The sequence below is a fragment of the Scatophagus argus genome, chromosome 18 (assembly GCF_020382885.2).
Source record: "Scatophagus argus isolate fScaArg1 chromosome 18, fScaArg1.pri, whole genome shotgun sequence".
Taxonomy (NCBI): Eukaryota; Metazoa; Chordata; class Actinopteri; family Scatophagidae; genus Scatophagus; species Scatophagus argus.
Window position 1 is genome coordinate 1,424,191 of NC_058510.1, and position 26,814 is coordinate 1,451,004.

Below are 26,814 nucleotides of genomic sequence, written 5' to 3' on the forward strand. Positions count from 1 at the left end.
CTGCCAATCATTTTTCTCAGATTCAGTGGTAAAAAAATGGAGGGGAGGGAAGGAGACGGAGAAAGAAGAATAAAGAGGGGGAAAAGGAGAAAGCCTCCCTGTAGAATGACTAAATAGACCTTCAGTGATCTGACAGAGAGGCCTGGAGCTGAATCCCAATGACTCTGCACAGTTAAATATCCACACTGCGAAGGCCGAGCTTTACCACAATATTGATTTTAATCATCTCTTAAAAGCTCAGACTTAAAAAAAATAAATAAAATAAGAGCCCCTAAAGACCGGAGAGAAGAGAAAATAGAACCCTTGTGAATCCAGAACGTCTTATTGGATTTTTTTTTTTTTTTGACATATCCGACGCCCTCGGCCTCGCAGCCTCCTCCTGCAGACCCCTTTGAGATAATTAGAAGGTGCTAAACTTATCCCTGCTTTGGCCGCCGCTGACCGAGTCACAGAAGCACTCATTAACAGGAATAGATTCTCCATGTAGTCACGGCGGGCTGCAGAGCCACTAATGAGGGGTGAAGGCCGATGACGGGGGCTTGATTGAAAAGGGGGGAGGGGGGGTTACGTGTGAAATGTGATGGCTCTTACTGTACATAAGAGCTTTAAAATGTGGGATGGACTTAAAAGCTCTTTTAAGAAGTTGGTTCGCTCAGACTTCAGTGGCGGCAGGCCAGAAGCGAAGCGACGTCTCCTGATCGCATTTATTTTTATCACAGCTCATTTTTTCTGGGGCTTTATGAACAAAAAGTGTATCTTTTTCTGCCAAATGGGAGCCTAAAAACGGTGGCGTGTGTCCAAAAAGCAGCTCTCTATCTCCTTATTGGCTCAAATGTCGGCGCAGCCATTTGCGGTGGAATCAAATGTCGGTTAAAATAAAAACAGGCCAGATTTTTATTACAGTCACAAACACGATTCTTTCTCTGCTTCTCATCACGAGCTTCAGAGTGTGGACAAGCGTCTTTTTACCTGAAATCCACCAACCTGCATACAGATATGTCATGTATATGAACCGTGTCTGCGTAGCCTGAGCAGCACGTCAGCCCTAACAGCTGTGTCGGCACGGGAGGCGTTCAGGGACTCCACTGAGCGTAGGTCAGTTGCTCCCTAATGATTATAACATATTGCACTTTAGGCTTTATGAATTGTAGAGTACAAACCAAAAGAATTATTTTTCAGTGCTGTAGTGGACAGACTGGGCTCTGATTAGTCCTGTACCCGAGTCAAACTCATTGACGTCAGTGCACCTTTTTATAGCTCAGATGTTCCTTTGTGTTTCACGTCCCACACCCCCCCTCTGGCTTCAGGACAGCAGATGCTCCAGCACTAATTTGTAAGGTAGGCTTATTGCTGCAGCAGGTCGGGGTTTGCGTCCACGGGGAGGAAGCCGGGGCAGCTCCCTGCACCGGGCTGAGCCTCTTAGCTTGGTCAAGGTGACAGTGATCCATGTCCCTCTGGAGGGCTTCCATGCAGGATATGTAGCGTGATTATAGCATTAAAAATCTCCACTGATGGAGGGACGGTGGGAGGGAGCGGGGGGTGTGATGTAGCCTCTGCTCGTGGTGTCAACTCCTCAGGGACCCCTCAGCTGAGAGATAAGGGCCCATCGTGGCTACAGGCTGGTCTTCTTTTCAAGTGTGAACGTATGGTGAAAAATCCCACAGTCTTCGTGTTATCTGACAGGACAGTTTGATTGAGAGGTGCAGCATTGCAGCGGCAGCAGATCGATTGCACCGCGGCGTATTGGCTCGCTGCAGAGATGTCTTCTTCATAAAAGATGAATGACAGTTGAAAATAAGAGTGATCCATTCCTGATCTGGTGATGTGTGGTTTTTATTTGAAACTAAAGAAAAAAAAACACACTTACTGGAACAAGCTGACCGCTTTTCACTTGATCAATATTCCAGATGACCACTCGCAGACAGCACTCAACCAGCAGTTAGTTAAAAAGTGCATTTTTTTAAAGTTACTCTTCCATTAATTCTGTTCCATTTTTGTTTTGTAGATGCTTTGCATTTTAATGCACAGCCTCTTCCACTGGGTATCCTTTAAATATCCATCACTGATATTATTGTTAGCTCTGGATCTTCTGTTCAATGAGCCGACCACGATGCCATGAGATACTTTTTGCAGTTGCCAGGCGGTGGAACCAGAGGAGGGTGAACAGTAAACTGAAAGCGTTGGACAAAAGGTGGAAATGTGCAGTTTCTGTCCTGTCTGATGAGCAGCTGTCGCCTCTCTAGCTGTCAGGTTCACGGATTTATTTTTGTGCTGCCAGCCGTCATTCACCTTTTCGCTCTGCTTACATTTGCACCATGAGGCCTGAGAAGCCTGTAAGCTCGTGCGAGGAAGCACTGAGTTGTTCTGCATGAATAAGTTTCCCTGGACTCAGACTTCATTGTGGGATTGTTCAGTACTGTACCATTAAGCTGTCAACTTAACTGCCTGTGCTGAAGGTACACTTAAAGCAATCCAAGAACCGTTGGCTGAAGCTCCTAATGGCCGGACTTTCCTCGCGCTCACAAATATACCATCTCATAAGCAGGGGATGTCGTCCAGTCGTCCAATCCAGTGGCCTCCGCCGGGGCCTGTGCTGCTACATAAAAGATAATGGAATATCAAGTAGTTTTTATGTCCACTGAATGTGCAGAGGCTGCGCGCTGAAGGCTTTCCCCACCATCGTTTTAGGCTCGTTTAAGGCTCATGGATCTTCAAAATCGCCTCCAGCAATCGTGACGAACTCAACACAAGCCTCGTAACGTCCGCTTGGTCGACTGGACGGCCCACTCTGCAGTGCTTAAGGTGGCTGAACGGCGCAACTCGTCGCCCTTCATCAGCATCGCCATTGGATTTCTCCCACTGGTGCAGCATTTCATGTCTGGGCTCCACCTGAAGCTGCCGAGGGCCGCTGGAGCACCAGTACTCATAACAACATCCTCACATTAGAGACGCAGGATTAATTCATAATTCATAATTCTTACCTCCTGTGCTGTGACTATTTCAGTTAGTGTGAAAATAAATACCTTTGTCAAAAAAGCAATTTTAACATCTATAAAAATATGTGCTAAAACCATGACTGATCTGATGGCCAAGCAGAGCCTGCTGCGTGTGTGTGTGTGTGTGTGTGTGTGATTTCAGGTTCCCGGCTCCGGGTTGACCACGGTCCAGGCCGGGCGACCTCCGGCCGACCCTGAGCCATTTGAAAATATGATTGTAATCCTTGTGAGGATTTGGCCTGGGTGTCTATTACCACTGTAATCTGTCACACTGGCATCCAATATTCATTCCACGTCCAGGTTAAGCCCCTCTTTCTGTCTGCCTCACCTACCACCGAGGGAGGGAGGGAGCATCCACTGAAGGTGTTGGCATCACTGGAGAGAAAGGGGGAGAGAGGGAGAGAGGGAGAGAACGGGGGAGAGAGAGAAGGGAGGGAGAGCTCTGCTTCAATCAAGCCTGTGGGTCGGGGATGAAGAAATCTATCGTGGAACACAAGGTCTCATTAATGCAGCAGGGATAGCTTTAACCTCCATCCCCCCGTCTCTCTCTCTCTCACACACACACACACACACACACACACACACACACACACCTCGCTCAGGAAAGACAGGTGAAAAAAATGGAAGAGAAATGGATAGATAGAATGGATGTAAGAAAACAGATTATGTATGTTTGGGGGAGAAGGAGGAGAAATTCTTTGCTGTAGATACAACGAAATGCGCACACACGTGGCTCAAGCTCGTGTGGCGCTTTGTGCCAGTCCTCTGTGGATGGACGGACAGATGGATGGATGGATGGATGGATGGACGGACAGATGGATGGATGGATGGCAGATCTTGTTCAAAGTCAGCAGATGAAGACGCAGTTTCTTCCAAACTGTGGAGAGTTTTCTCACCAACCCAGAGGCTGCAGCATGTGGCGAGGAAGCAATTCGTTTGTCTCTTCAGGAGTTCGCAGGCTCTGCTGTCAATATGTGTTTAACCACAAACTCCTCCAATCAGTCTCCATCTGTCTTTGTCTTCTCGTGTGCTTTAAAGGCAGCAAACACACGGCGACACGAGTGTGCTGGTTGGACGGTTTGTGCTGCACTGCGTAGGTCCAAATCACATCTGAATAAAGCCAACGTGACGTCAGCTACAGAGCACCAAATTCTCTGCATTTCTTGAAATAACTCAAAATCAGAAGAGATGATGTGAGAGGCACAGCAGTCATCCCGATCCTTCACAGAACCGGGGTCATTATTTCAAATAGCTGCACTGCAAATATTACGCTGGTACATTCAGAGGAATGTGTTGTCGTGATGAAGCTCAGTTTTAACTCTTTAACTCTTCATCCTCAGTTTGTCCTGGCTGCACTTCACCACGTCAGTCCTTAACAATTCCATCCTTTAAGAAGGTTTTCATGTCGGTAACGAGATCCGATCACATGCTGAGCGACGACAAAGAGAGGAGACGGAAACGTAGGAAGAGGAAAAGATGGAGGCTGCATTTGCTGTCTGGGTTGCAGGTGCAGGACATCTGTCACACAAACGGATCAGTTTGATTGGTGGGAGCCCATCTATCAGGATGGCCTGTCGACACTTAGTGAATTCATATCCCCCGAAGTCCCCCCGAGTGCGGCCCGGCCAAGGCTGTCGGCCACCGCGCTCGTATCTCATTTAAAATGAGACGCGGTTAAAACCTTCGCTCGTCTTTTGTAGTGAAATTTACTTGTCGTGGATCCCAGCTCACCTCTGAGTGCACAAATATTTTCCAGCCACTTTGTCAGAGCGACCGTTGACATAAAGTTTTGTTCACAGGGAGTTTGCACGTGTGTTTGTCAGGAATGTCGAGTAATCAGTTATGAAAGTGAGAGAAAAATTCCTGATTGGATAAAGTCCACTGTCCCATTGTCAGATCCAGTATTCATTTTTCTGATGTTGTGTTTTTTTTGTTCAGATTGCACAAAAAATAAAGTCACATGCAGCCTCAAACGGTGCTTTCACTTACTCATCTTTTCCTCAGACACGCGTTGTTTCCTCCGTGACAGCATCAGATTGCTCTGCGTCTAAACGCTCCCCTTTGACCTCAACGCCACGTGTGCCGCCGGTCCGTGGAGCGCAGCCGAGTGGGATTAGTCGGATTGATTATCCTCCATGTCGCTGCTGCTTTGTTGATTTTTATTTCTCCAGTCGGCGAATAAAATTAGCCTGAACAGTTTGACAATAATGACGATGCCGCCAAATGAATTTAGGGCAGCTTCCTGATGATTTGTGACACACACACACACACTCACATGTTGCTGCACCCACCTGCAAGCACACACACTATCTCACACACTATCTGGCCACATCACAATGCTAATAATCGGATTAAGCCGCTGTGTTTTGGGCGGGTCGCCGGCATCTCCATTAACGCCAATTTAGCGTGACTTATCCGCTCCGGCAACCCTGAGCGCTGGCTTTGTACTCTGCGATGGCCGTCCCCCATCCCGGCCACTTATCATCACACTGGGATTAATAGAAACATCTTTTGTAATTACAGAAATGCTGCAGTGCCCCGGCGCTGTCAGTTACTTTAATGTGTGCCAGACCATTAATCAGCTAACGGAGGCCTCTGCGGTGCCCCGCAGTAAAACACAGAAATCTGCCATTGATTTTCAGGCCGTATACTCAGCATTTTATCTCCTTTCTCTTCTGCGGGATGACCGAGAGGTTATTGATCTTCATAAAGGCGGTATTTTGTCGAGAAGTGGAGGAGACAGTAATGAAAGGTGTTCAACCTGTGTGTTCAGGGCAGCGCCGGGCGACTGGGCCCCGCTGCCGGGGCCTGCAGGGAGAGGAACTTCAGTGTGTGTGTGTCTGTGTGTGTGTCTGTGGGTGTGTGTGTGTCTGTGGGTGTCTGTGTGTGTGTCTGTGGGTGTGTGTGTGTGTCTGTGGGTGTCTGTGTGTTTCCGTGTGTGTGTGTGGGTGCCTGTGGGTGCCTGTGTGTGTCCATGTGTGTCTGTGTGTGTCTGTGTGTGTGTCTGTGTGTGTCTGTGGGTGTGTGTGGGTGTCTGTGATCGGCCTCTTCTAGACGGATGGGACAAACAGCCTCCCCTCAGACATCCTGAGTGCCGTGTGCTGAGCCTGAGGTGGAGGGTGACCACACCTTAAACCTGCCTTTGGATTATTGTTTGCTGTACCATCCAGCTGTGACTGTGGTCATTCTTACATGCAGGAAGCAGAGGTTTTGGTGTTTACCTGTACTGGACTAAAGTCTCAAAATTACACTTGAGTATTTGACTTTTAGGCTTCAACTCCAACGCCTTACCAAGTACAACTGGAGTTAAGAGAAGAAGAATCACTTTATTGACAGTATATATATTCTTACATACACACACTGAATTCGTCTTCTGCATTTGACCCATCCTTAGTTGAACACACACATGCAACACCCGGCAAATTACATGCAGTGAAACACACACAGGAGCATTTTTCGCATTAATCACTCCACCACACCCAAATTTTTCCTGCCCGTCTGGTAGGGGAATCGAACCAGCGACCTTCCCATCACAAGCTTCTCCAACCTCTAGGCCACGGCTGCCCCCACTTACTGCCCAATAAGATTGCTGAACAGATTGTTAAACATGATGTTTGCATATTTCTGAATCAGCAATATAATTTTAATTCATAATATATAATGCAATAATATCTCACAACATACATCCATACAATAATATAACGCAGCATTTATTACTATTGATACTTGAAGTAATTGCGGATAAAACATTTGCGCTTTTATTTGAGTAAAATTATGTATGAATTACTGTTGCGTCATACTGAGTATTATTACGCTGAAGTATTGCTGTTTGTCAGTGCAGAAGGGAGTGAAGAAGCTCCCCCAGTATTAAAAAACTCACTGCAAAACATCTGCGGGTGAGGAGATGATTCAGCGTAAAAACAGAGTAAGTCAGAGATTTAATTAAAATATAAATGTCTCTAACACCTAATGGGATTGCAGGCCTCTAATGGCACCATTTGAAGTGAACTGCTTGACAGTAAAATAAGAGTACTTGTACTGTTGCTCAGTGCGATACAGTAGGAATACAGTATAATTAAACAGTGTGTCTGATCCACACCTGTGCTCCACTGTCACTGACTAACGCGTTTCCAACAAACTGCAGCGACGCAGTCAGCCGTCCTGCATGCCAAGTGTGCTTTTAGAGACTGTCCACACCCCATAAGCAGCCATAACTGTCACATATGAGTTATCACACATCTGTCTGTGGATACACAGTGCACCAGATGCTGCAGTTAATGGCACACCTAACCTCCCACCATGAAATGCTACACTAAAACCCAAGTGGAATTTTCCACTGCCAGCCTGCCTTCTTCCTCCTCCATCTCCTCCTGGCCACTGCTGTCCAGCGCTGGGAGAAGCCTGCAGGGGCTCGTCCGGACGGGATATTAATGGGACCCTCCGACAGTCAGAAGGCCTGACAGAGCTCTGTTTCATTGTCACCTTGCCTTGGAGGACGAGGGGGGAAAGTTGCAGAGCTTATTATCCAAATGGAGCTGTTTCTCCCTCTAACTTACTCAGTCTCTGTCTCACTGCTTCATTAGACTGTCTTAGATCAGAGTCCTCTCCTCACCACATCGCCACACTCACTTCCACACACACAGGGTGACATCTCCCACCTAATCAAGTAGTGGATTATCTTGTCCTGATAAATTGGAGCTTGTAGCACTTGAAAGGTCCTCTTGGTGGAGTGCCTCCTCCTCCTCCCCCTCCTCCTCCTCCTCCTGACAGCTAGATGCAGCCCCCGGGGAGCAAGGAGAGAACACCGTCTGGTAATGATTTGTGGCAAATCGGACAAATGTTTGTGGAAAGGACTCCTTGAAGCCGGGGGTCTGATGAGTTTAAAGCTTGTGAAGAGACTTCATGAATGAAGTTATGATGGTAACAATTAAAAGATCTAAAACTTTTGTGTGAAGTCGGCTCCTCTTTCAAAGAGTGAATGTGGTGTGATAAGACTGTAAAAGTGTGAAAAAATAAGTAAGGTACAAGTGCAACCAAAGAGCCGGAAGACCAAATGAGCTGAGGTGTTTTGTTTTAGAGCTGTTCATCTGATCTAATCAGATTACAAACCAGCTGGGGACACAGAGGGCAGACTATTCCTGTGAACCTTCAGAGCACAAGAAGAAACATCTTAACGTCAGCACCTGGGAGCATATGACACCCTATGCAACAGGTAGAGACTCGCTGAAGTGAAAACAAGGAGGGAGAAATGTGATGTAATCACTCGGGTCAACAGACGTGTTGTCAGACTCTGTAAACATGGATGTACAGCATAAAACTACATGGCGAATCCATCGAGCAGAGGACGTTTTTGCACATGACACGCTCATTGTGCTTCAGCTTCACAAATCACCAAATGACTCTCCTAATAACCTGGTGGTTTGTAAGAGATACGGCGCCATGCCTACATTATGTTCTCTGCATAATCAACTGTGAAAATGATTGAATTTGTTCTACTTCTCGCCAAGACTAACAATTTTTCCTTACCTTCTTTCCTCCTTCTCTGTAGGAGAACCCCTACATGTGTAATAATGAATGTGACGCCAGCACAGAGGAACTCGCCCACCCACCGGAGCTCATGTTCGACATCGAGGGCCGCAACCCCACAACGTTCTGGCAATCCACATCTTGGAAGAAGTACCCGAAGGCCCTCCTGGTCAACATCACGCTCTCTTGGAACAAGACCATCGAGCTGACCGACGACATCGTCCTCACTTTTGAGTCAGGCCGGCCCGAACAGATGGTCCTGGAAAAGTCGCTGGATTACGGACGAACCTGGCAGCCCTACCAGTTCTATGCCACTGACTGCCTGGATGCTTTCACCATGGAACCCAAGACTGTGCAGGATCTGACTCAGCATACCCTGCTGGACATCATCTGCACTGAGGACTACTCACGAGGTTATGTGTGGAAGTACGACAAAACAGTGCGCTTTGAGATCATGGACCGCTTTGCGCTGTTTGCTGGGCCCCGGCTCCACAACATGGCTTCGCTTTACGGCCAACTGGACACCACCAAGAACCTGAGGGACTTCTTCACCATCACAGATCTGAGAATCCGCCTGCTCCGGCCTGCCACAGGGGCGACAATGGTGGACGAGAACAACCTGTCCAGATACTTCTATGCCATCTCGGATATCAAAGTCCAGGGCAGGTAAGAACTGATCTGTTTTGCACACATGTCATGTGATGGACTCGAGCATTGATTATCAGCAGGGAAAAGCAAACAACTGATACAGGGACACCAAAAGAGTGCAGGTCAGTCAGTTAGGGCTGAAAGATTTGTTGGTGCACCAATACGTTAGGGGACCCATAATGTGATGATGACTACAAGTGGGTGGTCGGTGGCTTTTCTGTGGTTTTGCTGCTGTGACAGTACAGCTAACCAATATTGAAGAAAAATGTGTTTACTGTTACTATTCTTTCCAATTAGGCAGCGGATCCATAATGGTGTGCAGAGTTCACCAGTTGTCAGCATGTCTTAATTAACCAATCTGCTTACGGCTTGCTGAAGCAGTCTGTTTTGGACAGCAAACTCGCTCTGCTGTCTGTTAGCCCGTGGAAGACTTTAGAGGTAGCATTTCAACCGTCAGGTCACTGCGCGTTGTAATTAGTGTTTGATTTACGGAATCCGCAGAGGGTCATATAACATGAAAACAAGAGAGCGTCATGCTGTTAGCGCAAAGGCCGGCGAAAGCTTCCCCCGCTTCCTGACGCTACTACAAGAGTCACTGGGGCATAGACTTAAGTGGATCTGCTTTACACTGTGTGCTTTTCCAATTTAACAGATGTGAATGTGGTTGTAAGGGGTGAAGAAATGAAGATTTAATTACTGCTGTTTTGCTTTTCACACATGAGAGGTTCACAGCGCACAAGTGCAGAGTGGCGGAACGTCACAACAATTCAGAGATACGAGCAGAAGTGTGGAAGTCGGGCTGCCAGACCGCGGCTGGCAGCCGTGGGTGTGTCACGGTGCAGCTCGGCTTCACGGCTGCAAAGGGAAACATCAGGAGTGTCCCGCTCAGTCAAGGCAAACGTTTTCTCAGTGTGAGGATCGGCATCAGGCAGTACTTACAACAATAAAACCTCAACTGTTGTCTTTCTCTGGCTAACACATAGTCGCATCAGCTTACCGTGTGCAGCTGTGACCCTGTTAGCATTAATGTTTTCAAAAGCCTTCAGGCTATTTAATGAATCTCTGATTTGTTGATTTCCTTAATACGCCATTAAAATGGAGCACGGCCGTGCTACACGACGCTCTAATGCACTGTAAATGGGCAGGTACCCTTGAGCACTGAGGGCTAAGATAATGAATACCTCATTCAGAAATTGAATTTTTGACTTTTCTTGTGATTGAGAAGGTCATTCAGCTGAAATAACTGGAGGGAATTTACTAACACAAAAGAGTCGGACGGGGCATCCATTCAACACCGGCTGAAATGAAGGGGGCTGTCATAAGCGCAGATTATTTATTCTATCTGACTAATCATGACCGAAGTCATACATCCCTGTGGGGCTGTTGATCTGAGCAATGGCAGCGCGCCACCGTCGGGCCGCGTCGTTTACCATCCCGCTGCTTTTAGAGTGAGGCTCGCCTGAGAAATGCTTCCCACTATTTACCAAAGGTAACACACAGTTCAGCCATAATGAGATGCACTCAACACAGAGAGGCTTCCCTCTCCTTCCCCCCCCTCCCGTGGCGAATCACTGCTCAGCTCCTTTCTCCGTGCGTCGTACACGAGACATAAGCTCCTTAACCCCCGGAATACAGTTCTGCGAGACTCGGCGGGAGCGATTTTGCAGGGGCAGTGAGGCTGAATGTGGCATATTTCACTGTGCTGGACTCAGCTGCCATCCGCCTGGATCAGGAGACGGCGAGGGAGGGTGTGGAGGGAAATACAGTAGGAGAGCTCGCAGATTTTCTGCCCTTGCCACAACAGTGTGTGAGAAACAAAGAAAGGAGCCTAAGCTCTCTGCCAAAGTAGGTCAACCTAGAAGAGAAAGAAGAGGAAAGGAAGCAGCGCGACTTTGCAGAAGTAGACCTCTTTGCATCTGCAACGTGTCGCTGAAGTTGTGCAAGGGAAGCCAGAAGTGTCAGGCATGACCATTCTATTACGGTTTATCACCGGGAAGGGCCGGACCAAAGGCGCTGGGGAGTAAAAAATCGATGCAAGGAATTTCAAATCAAACCAAGCATGGAGCTGTGAGATGGATGAGAACAATGCACGCTGCGCTGTGGCGTAAATGAATTTGACGCCTTCACTGTTTCATTGTATCAGCTGTGCTAAATGGGTGTGTGGAGGGAGAGGGAGAGTGGACAGTTGGGAGGATTTTCTAATTATCTACTGTATGACTGGTATAATTGCTCTGCCTCCCCTTTTTTTTACATGCTTTACAGTAACTACAGCCTCCAATTTGGCCTTCCTCCTCACTGCCCCCCCCCCGCCGCCGCCGCCGCCTGTGATCAATACAGTGTAATTAAAGCTGGAGAAGATTCAGGCTACTAAAGGATCTCTTTCTGGCTCTTGTTTTCCCTCTTCCTCCCGCTCCCCGTCTCGCTCTGTTTCTCCTGGGCAGAGCAGCCTTGTCTCTGAAGGGGCTCAGAGTCCTTGCCTTGAATTACATACAAAGACTCAGACAAAGTCTCATTTCATTTCTGCAGTGCCACTCAAGGGACAGACACCGACTGCGTGTCCACTAAAACCCCACCTAGAAGAAAACTCTTTTTTGACGTTATTTTTAATTGCTTAAATCTGCAATGTCAACCCTTTTTGTAGGCCAAAGTTTTAAATATCCTCCCACCCTGGCAACAGGCTTGTGTTCTTAATTCAAAGATCGTTTATGTTGTCACTGCATAAAAGTAATGTTGTGAACTAAATTTCCAGCGTGTTTCTACCCTGCTTGCTTACAGCAAACCAGAAGATGGGGGGAAGGAAAGTTTGTTTCACCAATTTAGCCATGAAGCTGTGGGAGTTGTGATTCAATTTCCAAAGCCTAAATGTGCTGCAGGGGATTTTCAGGGAAGGTCAGACGCAACCTCAAGGGTTCACAGTCACTTTGACTGCAGGGTAGCAAATTCACTGGACGGGCCGGGTTGGTTATTAGATGTGCCAACCTTTTTCTGGTCTCCATTCTCCGTCAGCCTCACGGAAAGCGAGTCTTGTTCGGAGACTGTGAATCCCCACACTGATGATGAACCCCAGCAGCTCAGGATTTTGCTGTGGAAACGTCGCGTTCTGCGAGGGCTGAGCTCACATAATGTACAACTTTGGCTTGTACAACTTCAAGCCTCTGGGAAGGTTCATGTGGACGTTCAGCAGGAATGAGCTCAGCTACTTGCTTTTATATTTAGCCTCTTCAAAGTCGGAACGTTGCTGTTAAGCCGAAGCAAAGATCTGTTGAATTCGCAGGCGAGCGCTAACAAACTTTCTTCTTCAGTTTTTCTTTTCATGAAATTATTGAACTGAGCAGACGTTTTCCAGCTCCGGAGCATGTGATTTCCTGTCAATAGCAGGAAGTAGCTGAGTTGAAGCTATTTATCAAAATACCATCGGATTCTTTCTGCGTGAAGTCGTTGCTCAGCTTTTTCTTTAAATTCAGCTTCTGGAGTCAAGAGATTATTTCAGTAAACTGATTTAGGAAAATAATTTGGTGGTTGACGATAAGAGAATTATTTGCATTCATGGACAGCAGATACGGATTATGTTTGTTTATGGGAAGCTGTAGGGAGATCTATCCCAGCAATCAATAACTAATTGATTGATATTAAACTTTAATTAAAAATAAACTGTATTCTCCTTGTAGGTGAACTTTTTTGCTCTTTGGTTTTAGATAAATTCTCAAAATATTTTAAATTGCAAGTCGCCCCGTGGCTTCTGAGTCATCAGTGTGTTACTGGATATGGAAAGTCGTCCCATGTGATGGGACGGTTGGTCTGTCCCACAGTGCGGGGGTCAAACTGTCGCTGCTCTCTAATTGCTGTGGTGTTCAGTGCATGTGTGCTTTGGATACAGCTGTTTCAACTACAGATCAGCAGTTTGCAGAGTGATGGCTCTATCGGATCTCCCCTAAGGGAGGAACAAACAAGAAGTCAATCTGCTTTTTCCCTCCCCTCCCTCCCTCTGCAGTGCTTGGCTCACTCTTAGGCCCGTCGGTACACTCGACAGATAATCTATTTGTGCTAATTTCATGTTTCTTCCTGCCCACTTCCCTCTTGAATAAGTCATTCCACTTGTCTACCCTCCGTACTCTCTCTCTCTCTCTCTCTGTCTAGCAGTTAAATTCAGTTCAACTTTGTCTTATTGAATATTGAATGTCAAACCGTCCTGCCAAAGCATCAGGAATCAGCGAAACAAAACAAACACATTTCATAAAGGCCAGCAGGTCTCCTGTCCTCTGTGGTGTGCAAATCAGCGTATCCGCTGTACGTCTCGGCGTGTTGGTATCTGCGTGGACGCCGCTCGTGGCTGCAGTGTAGGCCAATAAGCAAAGCGACCGGGTTACGTCGTCGTCTGTCTGCGTGAGCAGCTGCGGTCATTTGTTTATCAGATTCACGGCTTTGGTGTCACCAACGTCGCTCCTTCTCTCGTTCACTGTGCAGCTCGAGCCGTGGAGGAGGAGGAGCCGAGCTGCAGATGAATCCTGCTCGCCCCTGATATTTGGACCCGCTCAGACTGAAACCACGACTGAATGTGGTGAGAATTAAGACGAGTAAAGAGTGAAACAGTAAAACGGTTTATCAGAACCCGTCTGTCTCTAGTATGTAAACGTGCAACAAATTTCAAAAGGACAAATAATAACAATAACGATTATGACTGCGACTGATTGGTCTTGTTTTGATGTGAAAATACTCCCTCATAAAGTTAAGTACATGAGGTGTGTGAGTCAGTCAGTTTACCCTCCGCAGTCCGCTTTAGTCATCGTGTGGGAGAGTCCAGTGTTTGTGGAACAAGCCCAGCGATTGGTCCACACAGCAGAACACCTGGTAGCATCAGAACAGCATGAGAGTTTTATTGCTGCAATCAAATGACCCGCAGCCTTTTGTTAGGCTGGCGGAGCTGAGTCAGACATCACCGAGGCCGTGAGTCAAACTGTCTAACGTACGTCTCTGTCATGTCTGCTGTGGACTAATGAGAAAGGAAGTGGAGCGTCTGGGTTGACTCATCAAAACAGGGAATACAGGAAGTAGTGATGTGGTTGCCGCTCAAAGGCCGGAGCTGCAGCGTGGTTGTGATCACACAGCAGATTCATCCTGCTCCCGTCTATCAGCCTGTCACTGCAGTCGCCGTTTCACGCAAAGACGATGCTGCACGGATCCGACCAGCAGTGCAGCAGCTAACCTGACCAACCACCGGGCGAACCGCCTCCATCATCGCCGCCATCATCGCTACTGCCAGTCCTCGTATTACAGCGCCGGCTGATGCAGCTCTGCGTGTGGTTTGTCCAGGTGGTGCTGCCGTACCCCAGCAGCGGCGTGTTGCTCGACTGCTGTGGGTCTTATTTTCAGACGTACATAAGTGTAATGTGAGTGAGAGGAGGTGAGGAATGTAGGTCCTCTCGTGTGCATTTTATTTTATTTCATTTGTTTTTTCAATGCGTATGTTTACCTGTGTAAAGTAATCAGTAGCCACAGAGTTCAGAGGTACAAAAACTCAAAGTAAATACAAGTTGCTTTATCATCTAACCCTGACAGTTGCGCAGTACTTTACTGCAGTGCTGCCTATGAGAGCTGATGAGGCAAACAGTCGTGAATTAAAGAGTTCGTCCCCGGACCTCCGCTTGCCCTCGCCCTCCTGCTCTCCTCACTCCAAAGTGTGCAAGAAAACCTTTCTTTCATTCTTTTCTGCCGTGTTTTGACTCAGTTCATTTTGAAGCTGCGAGCGTGTGGGCCCATCAGGAAAGGAGTAGCTTTGTTTTATTGACTGGTGGCCTTCATCATCATCTTCACTGATGAAGAGTTTGTGTTTTTGTTTCGGGATTTGACCGATTTCAGCACGTGTGCAGGAGGAACACCACCATCTCAAACCACCATCTCAAACACGTGTGAGACCTCGATTAACGTCAGTGTGGCAGCTTTTCTGCCTCTCTTCTTCCCTTTGTCTCGTTCTTCTTCCATCCATCGACGCCTTACATCACCTGTCGCTCCTGACTTGCGTCCAGGCCATTTGTCCACCTCTCCGCCTTTGATCGTCCTCCCTCGGTTTGTCTCGAGTCGACGCCCTCCCTGCTTGAGTCCAACATTTTGAGGAGCTCAGAAGAAATTTTCATCAGTCGGGCCAAACTCGCTCTGTTCTCTCTGCTTGATGAGGCAAAGAGGAGAGAAATTCAGTTCCATTTGTCCCTGTAGATTTTTACCAGAAAGCCACCTGCAGTCCCCTTTCTGTCCTCAAGCAGCTCCCGCTTTGACTCGAAATGCTTGTTTGAGAGCTGTAATGTTTCCAGCTGTTTCCTCGTGTTGAGTTTTTGCCCTCTGCAGTCGTTTACTCCATCGAGAGCCAGCTGTAGTGGGCGTGTTTCTTTGAGAGGCCGTATTAATATAGAAGCTGGCAATTAATCGGATGTTCCCAGCTGCAAAATCCTCCCCGAGCAACGCACATGCGAACCGTGAAGGTAAGAAAGAAAGAATATGAGGAGGGGGTGGATGTGAGGAATGCGGTGGGCGGAGGCGCAGTGGGAGTTTATCCGCAGCAGAAGGCCACAGCTGCCTGCTCAGTCTCCTGCATACGGCTGCTGGCTACATCAGGACATCGTCGCCACGTCTGTGTCCTTTATGGCAATGGACAGAAATATTCCGTCCCCCGATGTCTTTGCTGTCCATCAAGCCGTGGTGCAGATGCTTCATCAGGTCTCATTAGGCAGGCAGGCCTCATCTTTATCCGTGACAGCAGTGCGGCTGCGCAGATGTCCGTCTGTCTGAAACGTGACACAACAAATCAACAACCTGCTGCTGCGTTACACGCCTGGTTATGTAAATGTCATTTTGAGCTGTCGCCAAGTGCACTTTGTCTTGTAAGACACACAATAAAAAATGGATCTTAAGACGTGGATCTCTTCTAACCTCAGGCGTAAACAGCGTGGATAATGAAGCTAATCTGGAGAGAAAACAAGCATTTCATTTTCCTCACAGACACAGCAGCGCCTCTCGCAGAAATGACACTTTATTGTTTTAAAATGATAACCACCACATCAGAAACGTTTGGGCATGACTGTGGACAGGAGAGTGGAAGCACAAAGAAACATCCGAGGCTCCCTGTTCACAGAATCAAAAGTTCTGTGTGAAGCGAGCGAGCGTTGATGTAGTGATGAGAAAAGGTTTGAGTTTTGAATGCGTTTTGTGTGTGTGTGTGTGTGTGTGTGTGTGTGTGTGTGTGTGTGTGTGTGTGTGTGTGTGTGTTAAGAAGGTGATGATGGGTGTGATTGTTCTGACTGGCTTTAGAAAACCTCCTCTGCCCATCGCGCTCTCACACACACACAGCAGAATGAAAGCAGGATGGATTATGACTGCTGAGTCTCTCTTTGCTGAATGGCCCCTTTGCAAAGACAATCCGGTTTAAACCTGCTGCACTCTCACTCAGCCCGCGATGTTTCAGCTTTCATTTAGTGTCCGTGACGCAAGCAGACGCGCAGTCGCCTCCTGTCTGATGAAGCGAGTGCGGCTGAAGCCGTGTTTCTGATGGAGGCTGCCTCTGTGGGCGTAGCTCCTGTGAGGGAAGGAGGAAGTGATTTTGTGCTTTCAGTCACCTTTGACTTCAGAAGCTGAGGCCAAAGTCTTCACCACATCATCATCGGCTGGTTTTCAGCTTCAGAAAATATGCACTTTACAGATTCTTTATTCCATTTAAAACAAATAAATGTGGAGCGTCTGAAGACGGAGCACAACGCTGCCATCCAGCTGTTAAACACAACACAAAACAAACCGCAGATGAGCCTTTGCATGTTAACTGTTAAAAACTGAGGCAGTAAAAATTAAATACTGTATCACAAATGAAAATATCACAGTACTCGTGTGTATTGATGTTTTCACACACCCCTAAATGATAAGCTTCTTCAAACAAGTTAAAGCGCCTGCTGCTATTCTTAAGGCCTAACAAACACGTTGAATTCATTTTCACTGTCAAAACTTCAGAGGAGGGATAAACTAAACGCCACTCCATAGCGCCACCACTGGTCAGGGGCCCCACAGCGGACAAATTCAGATTCAGTTTTGTACTCACAGGTGCTGCATTAAAAGCAATTGATTTTGGTATTTTCCAGGGGCAAAGAACATAAAAAGCAATTCCTGGCAACAGTGTAAACGGTACAGAACAGCTCAGTTGTGAGATAAAAATCAAGCGCACTGAAAGCTTTATGTACAAATAAAATCGAGTGATAAGCCGCCATGTCACCGACACTGAACCCACAGAAGGTGCACAGGCCAGCGCCTTGCTGTTTATCACAGGCCAGAGGAATCGACCGAGTCCAGAGATATGACGAGCAAAGCTACAAGTGACATGAAGATCTTATCAGCAGAGCAGAGGACAGGAAGCGCGTCGCCTCAACAAATCCATCGGCGCTCTCAGGGATGAAGCGGCGTTCATTCCTCACTTCAGAAGCTGAGGTTTACACTTCAGCTCGATGCACTGATTTTCAGCGAGTGCTGCATTGCTGATAATGCAGATCTGATATTTTGTGCATTGATTTCTCTCTAAATGGGTTTGCCATTATTAGTAGCCAGCACAGACAACAAATTGGATTTATGCCTTGGACTGGAAGACTGCACTGCTGACGTTCCCCGAGTCACGCCTCATGTGGTGGCGTCTCATACAGTCCGCGTCTCAGGCAGTGTGTGTGTGTGTGTGTGTGTGTGTGTGTGTGTGTGTGTGTGTGTGTGTGTGTGTGTGTGTGTGTGTGTGTGTGTGTGTGTGAGACCGCGTGTGTCCTCCAAGCAATATCTATCCCATTTGTTATTCCATAAATCCCAATCTAGCTCAGCGGGAATTAAATCCCCACATACATACAGTTACACGCGGCGTCTCATTCCTGTCATCACCCATACGTTAATACCCCCACGAAAACCAAATGATTGATTACTAAGGGTTTACCGTGGACTTACATTAAACCTGTGACAACAAGCTGGCCCGACCCGTCATGAAGGCCGTTTTTATCCGGGTTACGGGAGTCGATCTTCCTCCCGTTGTGCCAGAAACGTACGGGGAGCAGAAACCAGCGGCGCTTTTCTCTTCCTCACTGTCGACGCAGCGCATTCAACATTCATGTGGTGACCCATTTCATTAATGGAGAGGCCTTTTTCGGCGTGCCCCCCGCCCCTCCTCCTCCTCCTCTTCCTCCCGTCTTCGTCGACCACAGCCGCCCTCATAATAGGCCGTCCTGTCAGGGTTTCATGACTAATCTCCTCGTTGACCTCTCCTTCACTCGCAGCCCCCACCTCCTCGCTGATGATTCAGTAACTGGTGGAGTCTGGGGGAGATGCTGGCAACACTTGCATAGTGAGCGCCATCTGGAGAATTATAACACTCCAACTGGTTCAAACCCGGTTCTGTGTTTTACATCTTAAACACGGTTTTATCAGTGGAACATTCTGATTTGAAGAGGCCTCACGTGGGTCATTCGTAAAGTCGTATCGCGGAGAGGACTGGGAGCCTCGTCAATTACTGCCACCTCACCGATCCAGGAGTTACGCTGATACTGGATCACTCCACGCTATTAATGTCCAACGTTACCATCCAGTGCCAGCAGGAGGTGGTGAGGGACACGTGAGGGGTCGGAGGTTAAGGTGGCACACTGATGTCTCCAATCAGAGACCTGCAACTTGAAAACAGCAACGATGAAAGAAGATAAACTGCAGCGCTGTTCCAGGGTTTTTGACTTTTCTTTTCTTCTTAGACTTCTTAGCTACAGCACGAACTCATGACAGTATGAGGAACACCTCGCGTGCCAGCGAGCTCAAAACGTCTGCAGTAACCACAGGTGAAAGCAAGCAGTGATGAGCTCTGTCAGAAAAGGCAAAAAGAGTTGGCCACGCGCTCATCAGTCAGCCCTCCCACTGAGATCACCATATCGGCATGGGCGACATGAGAAGAGAGCCTGCTCGGTGAAGAAAACACCATATGGCAGAGTTTCCCACTCATAAGCTGAAGCAGATACAGCATTTCTAACAGAGGGAGAAGTGTTGACAGCGTCATCATACTGTTTCTGTCTAATTCAGTTCATGCACACACACACACACACACACGCAGTGCCAGCGCTGATGTGGTTACCTCCCCAAGCAAGATATTTGATTGTGATGTGAAGACGACAGGGAGTGATGAATAAAAACGGCTCGATAATGGGATCATTGAGTCATGAAAAGCGATTCTGAGCAAGTTATCTGTTGCGGAGGACAATGAATGCAGGCGCTCATTATGTATGGCCATCCGATGGGGCTTTAGCCTTCGAGCAGAACAGGAGCTTACAATAGAGCTTCAGCTGACAAAAGAGGAGGGGAGTAACAATGAAACAAAGAAGTGCTGCACTGAACCCTACACAGCTCCTTCAGCAAGGTAGCTTAGCTTACTGGAGCGTGATGACTCATCGTGATGTGGGGAGGCGCTGGTTGTTATGATGCTAGGTGGTAGATGGACGGAGTTAAGACGCCTCACTGAATTTGTGTCACTGCCGGTTCTGTTGACACAAATTATTTGTTGTTGTCCACATCTCGTGCGGTCCATGCATGTGTCCTCCTCCACGAATCCCTGCACACGCCGTTTGAATCCAGCGTAGGACTGGAGGACCCCGCCGCTGACACCGACATACCTAATGACCATGACGGCTTAAAAAGTTGGGTTCCACTCGATGACGGTTTTAAGAATTGTAACTTTAACTTTAAGAAAAAGACTTTTGCTGTTGAAATTCAAATATTGCTTTAAAAACACACTTTTGTGATGTCAGTATGCAGCTACAAAGTTCAGTGATTAAACTGAAAAGGTTTCCTTCACTTACAAAAATAAAAAATGAAAGTGGAAGACTTTGTGATTTCTTTGACTTTCTAGAGGACGTGTGGCGACACCTCGCAGCCTGCTGTTTGCTCTCTTTGCACTGTGGCTGCTAATGAAGCACTGACGATGTGAAGAGCGACAGCCTCTGACCTCATTTCCTGTTCTCTTGTTCTCTCAGCCCAATGCAACGACAAAATATTTGCTGCAACTTTCACTCATGCTTTTCCCAGTTGTTTAATTACAAATAATTTCTCTGCAGCTGCAGGCAGACTGAAGTGAACTGAACCCGGTCTGAAGCAGAACTGCTTTGAGGGCGTTTTGCCGGCTGAAAACGTCCGTGTGGCCTCATACAGATTATATTGCCTACAGTGTGGTCATTATTTCCTCATCTGTGGCCCCCCTCGCCCCCTCCAGACGAGCTGATGTATCACCAGCAGTTTGTTCACCAATTAAAAACACTGGAAACAATGACATCGCTAACATTTCTTCAATAATTGACTCCAAACGCACTGTTGGTCTGCTGGTTTGAGTTGTGGTTTGTGGTGTTGAACGCACTCTTCTTCTTCTTCTTCAGCAGACTAGATGCTGTGCAGCACACTGCTGCCTCTCACAGGTCAGGATTGGAGAGGCAGTAAGTTACCTCACCTCAAATAGTGAGTTTTCCAGAATTATTTGTGAGTTTTATTTATTTAAATAGAAATCAATCCTTGCCCATATGCCCACATCTGTATAAGAAGATTTTTTTAGGTCACAGACTGGGAGGGACTGAAGTGCTGATATGTAAGTCTTCTTCTGTGGTGCTCAGTGAAATACCTGCGTTTGTGTGAATTACCTGCCCTTTTCAGAGGTTCTGCTTGTCCATGTTAGATATTGAAACAAACACTTTCTTCCTGACTCACTGAAGCCTTAAAATTCTGCCCTGAAATGCATTTATTGAGGGCACAAAAACAAAAACTATGGCCTAGATGTAAACACACACTTCTCTCTCTCACACACACACACACACACACCTGCATACTCACCTTGAAGCAGTTCTTTACATCTCACGTCCTTCTCATTAATCACCGGGAGGCCAAGCAGCCTCTCATGTAATTCAGTGTTAGCGTTTCCCCCCCTCCGCTCTGTGAGCCGCTCACGTTCTCGACACGACGCTGAGCACCATTTACCGGCCGGGCTATTAATGGCCCTCGCCCGCGGTGTAAGAGTTAACCCCTGTGCGAGCTGGGAAACCGACCATGTTTTCTGTAATTACAGCTGCTCTCGGGGTCCTGCCCCGGTTTCAGATTCTGGCCCCTGGTGGGCGTAGAGATGTTGGCATTATATCACAGGGAGGGAAGTTTAATGGCTGCTGACCCAGAACAGATCATGAAGTGATAGCTTTTATTATTTTATTTTCCACAGGTAATGTTGTGGCCGCATGCTCTTTGAGATGTCAGTCAAATACTGCAAAACAGTAAGAGTCTCTTTTGATTTCCAGTGAATAAATGTGTGGCTTTAAATGTTTCCCGCTGCAGCATTTCACTCACACACACACATGTAAACACACACACACACAGGTCAAATGTAGTCTAACCCCTGGCAGTCTGTGGCTTAGCTCAGACCCAAGCAGATCAATGCAGCAGGATCTTTGGGGAGTTACTGCCTTAAAAGGCTCCAATCAGTATGAAACGACAAGATCGCTTCATATCACCTGTCCACCTGGCCTCGCCCTCAGTCCGTGTGGCACCGTCCTCCCCGTCATGGCGCTCTGTCACTCCTCCTGTCGCCGGGTCCATGGCCAGCAGTGTTCAGCTGAGAGCAGCAGTATCAGCGAGGCCCGGCGTGTCGATTCTATTGAACCGGCTTGGCATGTCGCAGGCAGTAAAGACCTCTTGATTGACTCCTGCTTGGATAGCATGTCCGACTCCATACATTAGTAATGCTGAGGATTCGACAGATGGATGACTGGGACGGGAACCGGAGATGAGCTCAGCTCGCAGTGCAGGGACCCATCGCAGAGTGTGGCCGATGACAGACTTATTGTCATGCCGTGTTTCAAAATCTTGTTATTTTTTATTTTTATAGTGAATTATTTTGAGCACCAGAAATGAGATTTCACCAAGTCACCCAAAAAATCAATAAAAAGTGCTGAAATTGTTAGTTCAGCAGCTGGGCCACTCAAACACTTAATTAGCTCCTTAAAGGAGCAGGCTGCACTGAAGATTCTGTATTAAAAAGGAGTTTGCTTTTTAAAAGATTGAAAAGATTGGACTGGACTTGAGTTACAGCAACTTATAAAATATTTTCATAAAAATTTTCTGTCCGAACTTTTAAATGAACTTTTAATTAAAACTTTTCATTGTGAAGGTATTAAATTGCACGGACCAAATCTGAAGTCGATCGAGTTCATGCAGGAGAATTCGTCCTGATAATTCCAAAAAAACACCAAGTTCAAAATGGCCGACTTCCTGTTTGGTTTACGTTAAGGTACCAAGAGACTTTCTGGTAGATCAGAACCCAGTCCAACCCAGAACAGACTGGAATTTTCACCAGTTCTGAGACGTGTGCCATTTTCTGTAAGCTCCTCAAAGAGCAGAAAAATAATGAAAAGTCTGCACAAAAACAAGACTTTCCTCTCCGCTTCAGAGCCACGAACCCATCAGGTCCGAAACACTGTGTTCTCTGGCCAACAAACTGAACCAACTCAGAGAGGAATAATACAGACACTCACCCACTTCCCAGTGAGAGGAGGAGGAGGAGGAGGGAGGAGGGAGGAAGAAGGAGGATATAATTAGAGGGCTGAGATCCTTCCACTTCCCACAATGCACTGCAGGCAGGGGGGTGGAAGGTGCAATTAGCAGGTAACACGTTAGCAGACCGATCTGTTTTAAGACAATACAGACAGCAACTGCAGGCTACATGTCAATGAGGAAGAGCCCGGTGGTTTGTGTGTGTGTGTGTGTGTGTGTGTGTGTGTGAGAGAGAGAGGGAGAGAGAGAGAGCAGGTGGGACAGATATATTGTACAGTAAATTTCACCCTCACACACACCTTGAGGCCTTTTTACCAGCCGCTCTTGTGTTTCGATTTCATTTTCATCACACGTAATTAAGCCCTCGTGCTCTCCGAGCCACACGCCCCCTCGCCGCGTCCCCCGCCTCCTCGCCGCGTCCCCCGCCCGGCCGCTCGCCCGCCCCTGCGGCCCCCGCTGTGCTGTGGCTCATTTGCAGTGCACACTCAGTGCAGAAAAAGGTGTTTATTAACCGCGTTTGACCCAATTGGCTTGCATACGAAAACACCTGGGCGTTAGATTGAAATTTAATTGCTTCACTTAGTTAACCCACTTAAGGACCATGTTGAGTTTAGTCCGCTCAATTTGTTGGGATCAGCAGCTCCGTGCGTCGGGGATGTTGTGGGCTTGGATTATGGATAATTATTGTTAATTACTGGCTGATACTTTTGCCTTTGAAGCGACGTCGTCTCGGCGGATTTGTGTGTGGACGATGCGTGAAGTGAAAAGGAGGTCGCTGTGTTTCCGTTGGTTGTTGCTGGGGTCGTCGGTGGGCACGTGCAGTGTGCCGTCGCGATCCCGTCACCGCGGAGGTCACAGGCACATGTGAGGTGAGTCACATGACAAACTCGCGTCTTATAACTCATATCTTCACGTTTCAAGGAGAACGTTAAACTCTGGTCAGATATAAGAACATGTCTGCTGCACGGCGGAAGCAAACCTTCAGTCCAGATGTTTTTCCCGTCTCTCTCGGTCTCTTCTTCTTCTTCTTCTTCTTCTTTTTTTTTCTTTTTTGCCAGTCAAGCAATTTGAGCTCACGGCCTCGTGGGTAATTTTATGAATACATATCAGGACCTTTAGCTCACAGGCGGTGGCTGGCACACTCAATAATGCCTCCAGCAATATCACTTTGAGAGAACCACACAAAAACAAAGATGCCTCAGCCCCATGAATATTTATTAAAGGGAGATACTGCGGCGGAGAAACAAATGACACACTAATAGGTGGATGGAGAAGAGAGATATGAGGCGAGATGCAAAGAGTGAGACCGCACACGGAGCTTTCAAAGCGGGGCGACACACGGCGCCGAGCCCTGGAGGATATTTGCTATTAAAATGCTGTTAAATACACCTTTACTCGGCTTTCATCTCTGAAGCTGCAGTTGCTGAGGGAGCCTCCCCTGGTATCCGCGTTCAGGAGCCACCGCTGATTGGCAGCACAACAGCGCCGGTGGGCCCGAGACCCTCAGGGCCTCGCTGGCGGACTCCATCATTATGCCGACGGCGAAATCATTTCTGGATGCTGATTAAAAATGTTGGCGAGGTTAAAAGAAGCTGAAGGTTAAACCACAAAGGGCTCCATGTGAAGTCGTTTCACACCACATCCCCTGCCCGCTCCACACACACACACACACACACACACACACACACACTCTAACAAGGCAGACTTTTATAACAATAGTTAGAAGCATATCGAGCGGCTGCTGTGTCCAACTTGATTCTGATCTTGATTTTAGCCTCTAATGGACGTTCACTTTTTCTCAATGAATCCCACGGCGTCTCAGCACAGACTGGACGTTACTCTGATGGCTGCTGAGGGTTTGATCCTGAGTCCAGCTCCTCAAAGTGGACTCCTTTAGAAGCCCTGAAATGAAAAAGAGGTTTTGCTCCTATATCTTTAAAAACGCTACGTCAGTCTTTTCGTTTTATTTTTCACACGCGAGGCTCAGTTCGTACGCTAGGCTTTACAAAGCTGTCATCCAAATGCCAACGCACTAATTACTAACTGAAAGGTAGAATTGAGTGTCAGCCTAATAACCGCTCACTGAAATGAAATGAGCAGCATACGATATGAAATGCTGATTAAAAATGGATCTGACACGATGAAATACGTGGAACAGGCCCACAGCGAGCCCCTAATCAGACTGAAAAGCTTTTCAAATATTCACGTCTCAAAGTGCTTCACAAGCTAAAATCGGGATAAAACATATGGACTGAGACAAATAAAAACAAAGCAAGAGATAAAAATCCTGCGACGATAAAAGTTAATACGAATGATAAAAGAGATGAGAGAATCTGATGTGATGTCTCTGCTGGTGCACAAACACACACTGCAGTGTGTCTCTTATTGTTGAACTAATTACACAGTAATTTGTAATTTAAACAGAGCATTAATTTATTGCATAACTCATTATAGTTGGCTTACCAGTGGCTAATGTTAGCAAGCCAGCTAAGTACTAAGCTAAATACAACAAATCAGCAGGATGCTAAAGCCAACAGCTGTTGCTAGCAAAGAATCAGACGCCTCCTAAGGAGTTTAAATGTTTTCCCTGTTGTTTGTGGCGGTCTTTAAAATAAGCAGGAAGAGACAAAAGTTTCCATACTGTTGCCAGTTTTGTGAGTCCAGGCACTTTATCAGCCTGGAACAGGATTAAAACCAGCTACTGGACCCCAGCGCGAGTCGGGCCTTGAATTGGGGTCTTAAAGCAGCTCAGGGTCAAGGAGAGGTGAGCGCTGTAAGACTGCGCTTTTCCTCCAAATCATTATATTTACTGGAGGATCAAGCTAAGCTGTGCTGAAGCAGAACGGGCAGGGTGGAAGAGGCCAGCTGTCAGCCGAGTTTCTCACTAAGACGTCTGTGAACACAACTGTGTCATCTCCGTCCTCAACACCTGTGGCTCCACCTCTCGCTCCGTGCCTCGGGAAGGGAGGGAAGGAGGCCTTTCACCTGGCTCCTGGTGAGAAAACAGATTAAAAACAGCTGAATGAGAGCGGGGAGACAAGCTGCTGTCATTTGGTCAGCCTCTTAGCATTTCCTCCCCGAATGTACAAACAGCCACAGCTCCCTTTGGTATATCTTCATGTAAAAGTGCAGCCAGAATGCTAACGCATGCCTGAAGCTAACGACAGGCGGGACTCAGACCCTGGAACCAGCTGTGGTTTATGAATGTGGTGTTTCATTCAGAAACATGTGGCAGACATGCAAAGCATTAGTGTCCATGTGTATGATTACAGCTAACCGTTTCTCGTCTAAACTCTCTCACAGCGGCACATGACAAAATGTAGGAAGGCCTCGTCACAAGGCTTCATGGCGACGTGTGGAGTCAGTCACGTCGTCCTCTGCGACTTGGTCAAAAGTTCTTCCTCTGCGTACTTTCTGCTGCGTGAGGCTCATAAATTCATTTAGCAGGTAGATTTCCCCTCAGTGCTCGTCGAGCCACAGCAGAGGAAAGAATTTGCTGAGTTTATTGTTAAACGAAGGTTCTGGTGAGCAGGATGTGAGTGAGGATTTAGTGCACCTTGAGGGATTCCCTCTCTCCAAACTGAAAATATGCTTCTGAGATCTCATCTCATATTAATTTGTCACGGCGAACGTAGCCTTCGCTCCTCGCCGCCCTCTGGCTAACGCTGAGCTATTCATCGCCTTGCAGAGCCACGAGCCTCGACGCCTTCGCTCTCCCAGTGCTTGTTCCACAATTTAACTCGGCCTTCGGTTTTCCTCAGCCTCCCCTCGCTCCTTCCATTCGGTCCTCTCTCGCTCCTTATCTTCCCTCGCCCATCAACTGTGACCTCGCCACAATTACGCGGCCTCCAGTGGGACAATTAAAACTGAGCTGCCGTCCCCAGTGAAGGCAGGGAGGGAAAGAAAAGGCAGGAAATAATGATGCCGGATTTGTTGGTGCAGTCGCCTGCCTCCTTTGAACTGGCCTCTCTTGGAGAAGCGAATGTTGTAGGCGTTCTGAGTCCAGCTGCCGCCGCCGATCGAGCACACGCTGCCCTTCAGCCGCGTCGTCCAACAACGTAGCAGCTGTATGTTTTTC

The 26,814-nt window shown here is 47.4% G+C and overlaps 1 protein-coding gene across 7 annotated transcripts in view; it reads left to right on the forward strand.

Annotated features, from left to right (window-relative positions):
- Positions 1 to 26,814, forward strand: part of ntng1a (netrin g1a) — a 198,755-nt gene that overhangs the window by 143,872 nt on the left and 28,069 nt on the right. For all 7 annotated transcript variants that reach the window (XM_046371886.1, XM_046371891.1, XM_046371892.1 and 4 more), the window contains one exon: positions 8,545 to 9,188. In XM_046371886.1, coding sequence (XP_046227842.1) covers positions 8,545 to 9,188 — 644 coding nt within the window. The remainder of the gene's footprint in view (positions 1 to 8,544; positions 9,189 to 26,814) is intronic.